At 46.9% G+C, this 8,806-nt stretch overlaps 1 protein-coding gene across 1 annotated transcript in view; it reads right to left on the bottom strand.

Moving 5' to 3' along the window:
- Window positions 1-890: 890 nt before the first annotated feature.
- The window catches only part of FGF16 (fibroblast growth factor 16), an 8,295-nt gene continuing 379 nt past the window's right edge, over window positions 891-8,806 (bottom strand). The window contains exons 2-3 of the mRNA XM_007447356.1: window positions 2,582-2,685; window positions 891-1,224 (exon numbers count right to left, since the gene is read on the bottom strand). Of these exons, the coding sequence (XP_007447418.1) occupies window positions 979-1,224; window positions 2,582-2,685 (350 nt within the window). The 3' untranslated portion in view covers window positions 891-978. The remainder of the gene's footprint in view (window positions 1,225-2,581; window positions 2,686-8,806) is intronic.

An 8,806-nucleotide genomic window follows, 5' to 3' on the forward strand; every position in this document is an offset into this window, starting at 1 on the left:
AGGGATGTTGGTCCGGGCCTTCCTGAAGCTTTGATTCACCACTAAATTTAAAGTCATAGAACCACAAGGAACTTCAGATAGGGCCCCTAGATAATGCTAATATTGTAGATAGTGGGTCACCTAGCCTAGGCAGTGTGATGCCAACATCAAGAGATTCTAATTAGTGAAAGAAGCTAACCAACCTTCTAATCCTAAGTGTACAAATGAATAGAATTAGACAGTGGTTACAATATAAAGACAATTTTATTGCCAATAAAAGCCTTTACTAACTCATTTATCCTGTTTCAGTAGGACCTTATTCTTTCTGATGAAAATCCAGTCATAGCATCTCTCATTAAAAATAAAATTATTTTGAAATAAATAAATATATAAAATAAATAGCATATACATTTCATAAATAGTTTGTCCTTATGCACAGTATCCATGCTTACATTTTAATATCATTTTCTTACAGCCTACCCCATCTCCCACTTCCAATGGCAGGGAAACTGCATGTCAGGACAGATGAGAAATCTGCAGAGCCAGTGCAGGGATGGCTTGCAGCAGGGCTGTAGCCCCAAGGATTTTCTTAATGAGACTTCTCCAAAGCTCTGTAGGTAGCATCTATGGCAGATTCCTTGGTCTTTCATTTACCCACTGTCAAGGTATTTGGGTAGATTGTGGGGCAAGACACCTCTGACCCTTTGCAGGGACCCCATTCTTTCTTGTGCCACCTCAGGGGAAAGAACATGAGTAAAGAAAAAAGTATATACAAGATTCCCTCTAGACCTCCCCCTCCCCCCACATCCCTCCCCAAAATAACCCAACCTTGATATACACTTTGAACAACAAGGGAACAGCTGGGTCGAGTTGAACAGTAAGTGCTTCTCTGTTATCTAAATTGATAGGAAAGAAGATTGAAAAGCTATGAATATAGTGCTTCCAGAGACAACTGTGGCCCCAGAGTATACAGGTCACAGAAGTCACACTAGGGGTCCGTTACCTATAGCGGAAAAGGTCTCTGGACATGGAGGGCAACTTAGAAGGATCTACTGGCCTGGGTAAAAAGTGAGTGAATTTCTGGTGTCGTTTAGTCCTGTATCCCTCCCGGGGTGAACCGTCTTTATTCAGGGCCACATAATACTGTCTCTCCGAGTCCGAGTGTTTGTACAAGGTGGAGGCATAGGTGTTGTACCAGTTTTCTTCAAACTGTTCCCGGAAAACACATTCACGTGTGAGTTTCTTCTGTGAGGGTAAGAAAATAAAGCAGAGCCCATTATATGACTATTTCTCCCATCCCAGCTTGCTGGTGGAGAAACTAAAATAGTAATAGCACATTGATATTAGAATATTTCAGTCATATCTCCCGGTATTCCTGAGGCATCTTCTTTCCAAACAGCACAAAACAGCCCTGTCGGTATCACTTTCACCCTCTTTTGTGAGCCACGCAAAAATGTTTCCAGTGATATTTTTTTCTGAAGGCAGGAGACTGAGAGATAGGCTCACCTGGCACTTTGAGCCTGAGAATTTCTGCTATGGCCTCCCAATGCCCCGCTGGCACCACTGAGTTTTCTCCCTATTTAGGGCTAATGATGTTCAAATCCACTGAGATTGCAGTCAACCATGTCAACTGACAGGCAAAGGCCTCAGATCTATATAAAGCTCCATGGGAGGTGAGCTGTGATCTCTCCTAATGAAGGGTCTCAGGCCTGTCAGTTGGAAAGCTCAGAAAAGATCTCCTTGAAAAGTTCCTCCAAATCTGGCTACTTCAAGCTGGCAGCTCCTGGGTCTCTTGCCTCTGTCCCTTCTCACACTTGATCCAACCACCATACTACTTGCTGGGGTTTTGCCGATACTGAGTGCTGGGGACAGGCCTATCTCTCAGGTGTCAGGGAAGAATGTGCTCTGATTTCATGGGGTGCAGGCAGCCAGAAAGTATGCTCTGTGACTCAAAAGCCAAAGCCAGGAGTTGGGATCCTCTGAAAGGGTTAAGATCAGCAAAGTCACCGTTCCCCAGCTCTGGGCTGGCTTCCAAAATAGTGAACATGCACTGCAGCCAACCCAGTCCTAGCTGGGGACTTTAGGGCTGTCACCAGACCCTGGGACCCTCACTCTTAATTTGTTTGTTTATTTTGTTTGGCCTTTGGGATTCAGCTGAAGCAATCTGGACATGAAGGACTCTGTCGTTAATCTCAGAATCCTCAATCTGAAGGCCAGCTCTACCACTGCCTATTTTTGTGCCAGCCAGTTGGCTACTCCTCTGGGTACCCATCACAAATAAGATGTGCTCCTTGGGAGAGTTAATGCCCCAAACCCTTACCATCTACTGACAAACCAGTACAGCTTCCTATTATTATCAGATGAGCTGGCCCTCTAATGGAGAAGGTGAAAGCAAATGTACTACAGAAAAGCTTCTGTCTTGATGGAGGCTGAATGAGTGAAAGTGTTATGTAGCAAGTTCCTGAGCAGTCAAGAACTGACTAGAAGACACTAATCCTTTAAAGTTGACAAAAGTGCTTTCAAGTGCTAGATGAATGTTTTGCCTTACATTGTCCAAACACTTGTGGTAACAGCTTCTGAGGACAAAAAACCTTAAACTTACCGACCCATAGAGTTCGCCTCGCTCGTTCATTCCTAAATACAGGCCAGAGTCCACTCCCCGGATGCTGATCAGCCCCACAGCCAGGCTGATAAACTCCAGAATTCCTAGAGCAAAAAAGTGAATGCCATTTCCATCACTGATATCAAGCTAAGAGGAAACTGTTCAGGTGACATGAGCTACTAGTCCTTTATGCCCAACTGGAGGCCAGCTCTGTGTGCCTTTGGTGAATTACCTGATGAAAACATCTTTTGCAGCAAGAATGGAACCTCAGAGAAGACACTGAGTCTCTCTGGGCCTCGGCTTGTCCATATGTAAAATGGGGGACACAATCTCTGCCTCTATTCAACACTCTTAGGCATATTATAAGGAAAAGACCATGAGAAGGCTTTGGCTACAGAAGCGCCATAATTACAAGGTACTATTGCTGTTAAATACCACCGTTTCAAGAACTGGGAGGGCAGCTTTCAAAATGAAAGAATGTGGCCAGGTTTCTGTATCTTCCCAAAGTCACTTCCCCCCTCCCCAGAGCACACAGCATTACCTTGCTATCCTCTAGGCTGAACTTGTTTTGCAGCCTCTTAGCTCCCATGTCCTTAAAGCCACATGAGGCTGTCAACTGCCTGTAACTGACTCTAACAAAGGCCACACAGGCCACTCACCAAATTTGTTCCTCCAGCCTATGGCAGGAAGCAAAACTTGGCCTGGTGAGAGCTTTCTCCTCAAAAGTACTCTTGGCCAGTGCAGCCTCAGGCTGACAAGCCTGTCATTCTCCCCTTCCCTCTTGAGGATTTTTTATTTTTTTTATTTTTTTTTTATTTTTATTTTTTTCTTGCGTTATGCGGGCCTCTCACTGTTGTGGCCTCTCCCATTTGCGGAGCACAGGCTCCGGACGCGCAGGCTCAGCAGCCATGGCTCACGGGCCCAGCCGCTCCGCGGCATGTGGGATCTTCCCGAAACGGGGCACGAACCCGCATCTCCTGCATCGGCAGGCGGACTCTCAAGCACTGCGCCACCAGGGAAGCCCCCTCTTGAGGATTTTAAATTTATCTATGGCAAAGAGTTGGCAGGTAGTATTAGACTTGATACTGATGTGAGATGTTGCAGCTTTAAGGGAAAAGGGAAGACACTCAGAAATGTCCCTCTAGCTGACAAAGTTAGAGGTGAGGATTTGAAAAAGTTTTCATTTACCCAGGAGCAGTACGGGGGAAAAAAGAACCAGAACTGAAATCCTGGTGATACTGAAGACTTCACAGTTTTGTTCTAAGATAGCACATCTATTATTTGGATACAGATGTAATGGTCAACTAGATTTCTCTTTGATGTCCTCTAACCATGTTTTTCAACATACAGACCAAAACGTGATACTATTGACTCACACTGGCATCCAAAGGTATGAAATGAGCTTATATCTGGCTGTCTTTCTCATCCCAAAATGTAATTCTTAAGGGTAATAATATTCTATGTAATCTACACAGGGAGTGGGACTGATTCCTTAAAGATCACTTTAAAAAATTAAGTGGGCAATTGTGAAACCAGGTTCAGAACTCCAGTGGGAAGTCTCCTGAAGAGCCCCAGTGACTTGGGCTGGTGGGTGGGCATTCAGGTATGGAAGCTTTTAGGGCACACTCTGACCTATTTGGAGAATGTAACGCTCTTCTGCTGCCATTGTATAGAACACTCAGAACGTGGCCTTTGGCCTCCTCCAAGTTTTAGTCTCAGTCTGGTTGTTACTAACTCTTGTAGTACAAAAAAAGAGTTTTGGGAAAGGATATTGACACAAGATGGTAGGAGGGGAAGGGAAAATACCTGGTGCCAAGTAGGGCTTAAGCAGATACTGATTTAGTGGACCAAAACCTTTAGTTACACTGCACAGGGTTCTGATTTTGGTTCTTCCCTGTTTAACATTTTAATAAATGACTTATAAAAGGACATAGGGGGACTGTTTACCCTAGTTCCAGAAGACATACAGCTGAGAGGGCGACAATAAAAATCCAAAGAGATTTCAAGAGAATGGAAAAATGGGCTGACTCCAACAAAATAAGCTTTAATTAGAATAAATGTAAAGTCCTGCACTTTGGTCCCCAAACCAGTTACCCAAGATGTTTTGTGTTTGGGGTTTTGTTGGGGGAGGGTAAGCCTCAAGTACAGTATGAGTCAATCATACTCCTTATTTCATGGCCTATTATCATAATTGGTCTGCGTAAAGGCTTTTTTATTTATCTATCTCTTTCTTTTTATTTCCATACGCTTCTCCCCCTCTCCTCCCCCCTTCAGGCAACCACGTATATTTTCTTGAAAACATGGACTGTTCTTTTGTGTTTTCATGCATTTTTACTAAATGCAAGTCTGCTCAGCTTTGGAATGGGGAGACGTGGCTTAGCAAAACATGCACAACAATGGAGTACAGAATTTGATTGAACAAGGTAACCTCAGTATGGCTGATTCACGAGATTATTAAAAAGCTAATGTGAAGCTAGTCATGTAAAAATTAAAAATTGCTAAAAGCTAATGTAAAAAAAAATAGAAAAAAAGAAAAAAAACTAATGTGATCTAAGGCTGTATTGATCAAGATCTAGTAACTGGCATAAAGGAGGGGATTGCCCCATTCTGCTCTGCCTCAGATCACGAGAGTGCCGTTTTTAGTTCTACTGTGTTTAAAGAGGGCTATGGAAACACAGGAGGGTGTTCAAAGGAGAGTGGCCAGTATGGCCAGGAAACGAGAAGCCAGGTCATGATTCAGTTCTGGGTGCTAAACTTTGAGGGATACCAACCCGCTGAAGCCTTCGGTTCTTTGCTTAGGCAGCTTACTTCTGAGCTTCTGAGTCTTAGTTCCCTCATTCTCTATCTCTCTGACCACCCTGAGCTCATTAAGTAGCAGAGGGCAGCTTGTGATCTCACCATCCAAAACCTGGTATGAGAACAAATCATGAAACCCAAGAGGTGTGGCCATTTGAGTCACCACCGTTTTTCTCCAGCTCTCTGTTAACCCTGATGCCAAATGACAGATCATAGAGGAAGTCACTTGGGTTGTGTCCAGTAACAGGGGGTCTCCAACAGCTGGAATCATCCCTGCCCAGCTGTCTTTGGGCATCATTTCCCTTTGCCAACTTTCCTATTAGCTGGATTCAAACTGTGGGAACCCAGTGGCACATGATGATGGAACAGATATTCCTAAACCTTCTCCTGAATTCCAGCCAGCATAAAGGGAGAGAGAAAACAAGCCATTTTCACATTTTCCCAACTACAGCTGGAGAGGGGTGTTAACAGCAAAACGTTGAAGCAAAGTATTAAGTAGACAAAGTTTGTCCTCAGTACTTTCACCCGCCTCAAAGCCCAGGACCTCCCTCTCCCCTGCCTCATTTGATCTGTCCACCTCAGGTTCTGGCCTGTGTTCGACAGTTTCCAGACTCTTCTCTTCTTACACCTTTTGCCCCATGGCTTCAGTGAAAACAGATCTGTTCTGGGTCCCACTGCTTCAGAACCTAGCTAGATGACTGGCCTAGTATGTCATTTAATTTGGCTCCATAACTCACCTGAATGCCCTCAGCCATCCTTTCAGCCTTTCAGGGCCAAGACAGTGCTGTTTTGGCACCTTGCCAAATAAGAACCATATCGCTCACAAACCAAAGCAGCTGCACGAGCCTGTTCCATCCCACCTGGCGGGAGGCCTCTCCTCCAGTCTGGCTCCCAAGCTCTGCTCTGCCAGCCCACAGGTGCCCCTCAGGAATGTCAGGATCCCTGTGAACCTTATGTAAATGCCACCAGCCAGCCAGGCGGAGATTGAAATACTCCTGGCTACTGATTGCAGAATGGGGGTGGGGGGTGGGGGGTGGGGGAGGGGAGGGGAGGGGGAGCATAGGCTGTGCCAACAGGTTATTATTTGGAGTCGAGGCTGCTCTTGGGCTCAGCCTGACTCATTCTGAACACATGGATTCCAGGGTAATCCTTGGGGGCCCTGCTCTCCAATTACAACAAATAGCTATTTACTTTACATGGCCTTTGGAGACTACCTCCTCCCCCCAAGCAGAAATCTATAATATTTTATATCTTAAGTCTGGTCTACTTTACCCTGCTGGAATGTTGACTGCTAAAGCACTTATGGAATGTTAAAGTTTCGATTTATTGAATACCCTGGCTGATTAACTCAAATGTGGAGGGAGGAGAGAGTTAGCAAACTCAAACGCCACCTCTTTCTCTGCCAAAAGCTAAACAGAGAAAGAGTAAATGTGTGCTTGCAAGTTGGCAGGGGACGTTACAAAGACACAGCTTTGACCAGTTATCATTTCCTTTACAGGAAATACACGGAACTGCCAGGAATCCAGGGAAGGAGGAAAGGGAAAAGGTGATGCAGAGGTGGTCTCAGTCAGTATGTGTGTGTGTGCACGCGCTTAAGGCAAAACCCAAAATGAAACAGTTAAGCAGCAGTGAAAACACCCCTTCCTCCCGCCAGTTTTATTTCCTTTGGTTTCTCCTTAAACTTAACACCCTTAGCAGACCTGGGAGATGAAAAGAAATCAAGATGTGTCCTTAGGGAGGTAATTAAAGACCACTTATCCCAAGAGCCTATTACTGCTTTATGTTGACCTTGTAGGTTACTGGGCTCAGTTTAGGCACAGAATCAGACGAACACTTGTAGCTGCTGGGAGTCAAGCTCATAGTTTCTTCACCTCTGCTGCCCCCACCTCACATTTCTCCATCATTTCAGAATTTTTATTCTACATCTCAGGAATGAGCTACCCCAATATCTTTAGGCCATTTCTGGGAGCTTTGGGAGGCTCTGATGCCAGGGTGGGGGTCCCATTCCTTCTGAAGAGGAACAAAAGGGGACTGCAAAGTCACTAGTGATGAAAGGGAAAGGAGCTAAGTTAACCCTCCCTCTCCCCTCACCCCACCCCACCTTGTCACCCTTTTGAGGACCTGCTGCAAGTTTATACAGACACCTGCACCCCTCCATTACCCCCACCCCACACACAACCTACTGTACTCCAGCTCTCCAAGTGCATTTTTCCAAGATGACATAGACCTCATTAGGGTTCCTGCTTGCTCCCAGCAAGGAAGACCAGCCCTGGCCCTAAGTTGTTTGCTAGACTTAGCCTTGCCCAGGAACAGGCCTCTGCCCCTCTCCCCATCCACCCCAGACTTTTTATGGTGCACTGGGGTGCAGCTCTAGCAAGGCACGGGGAATAGGAGGATAGGGAGGTTTGGGGGAAGTGAGGGAGGATGGGAAAAAGAAGGGAAGAGTATCATGTCTGATGGTAGGCAAAGCCTCTCACTGGCTTAGATGGTGTCTTTGGCCCATAGGGTCCTTGGGAGGAAGCAGAGGGCATTGGGAGATGCGGGGACCCAAAGAAGGGTAGCTGTCACAGCATCAAAATAACAGTTTAGTAAAGGATAGGAAACTGAAAATGAAAATGGCCAAATTACTGAGGAGTGAACACATTTGCTTAGAAACCCAATGATCTCTGTCCCAGGTCAAGGTTTATACTAATTGTGTTCTGTATGTGAGACAGGCAGCTGTGCCCTTTGAACAATCTGCAGAGTGGCAGGCAGAGAAAATCCTGGATGGAGGCTGGGTGTCTTCTGCCCTGGGCCCAGAATACACCTGTTTTGGGGGCTGGGAGTGGGCCCAGAACGGTTTCCTCACTGAGGCAAGGAGTCCAGAGGTAGCTCCGGCAAAAGCTGCCCCAGGGCTTGTGCCCTTACACAGTAGCCACCGGGAGGCTTTCCTAGTTTCTCTAATACCCAGCTCCCGCCATGCCGTCTGGGTTGTACCTCAACACGGGCAGAGCAACACAGAGGTAGGCAGGTGCCACGGCTGCCGCGTCCCCACGGGCCAAAATCGACTTGGGCGCGGACCGTCCACACGCCGTATCCACGGCCCACGAAAGCTCCAGCTTCAGGTAATCTGCCACGACAACCCAGCTGACCTGGAGGCTCAGCCTCATGCTGTAGCCATGGTCCCCGACCTCCTCAGTGGATGCTCCTACCCCTCTCCCAGCTCCACCTGCAGCGTCCAGGTCCCAGAACAATCCCCTAGGTCCCGGGGGAGGGAGGGTGGAGTGGGGAAAGGAGAAGCCGCACCTCAAGGCGCCCCCGCCTCCTCCCGAGAGTGTCTGAGGGTGTCAGGCGCCCCGACGCCGCTGCGCGGCTCAAGTCCGCACCGTTGCGTCCCGCCTGCCCCGCGTCCCCGTCGGCCTCCCGCCTCGAAGGGCTCAGACGGCGCAC

Source organism: Lipotes vexillifer, unplaced genomic scaffold (genome assembly GCF_000442215.2).
Source record: "Lipotes vexillifer unplaced genomic scaffold, Lipotes_vexillifer_v1.1 scaffold945, whole genome shotgun sequence".
Taxonomy (NCBI): domain Eukaryota; kingdom Metazoa; phylum Chordata; class Mammalia; order Artiodactyla; family Lipotidae; genus Lipotes; species Lipotes vexillifer.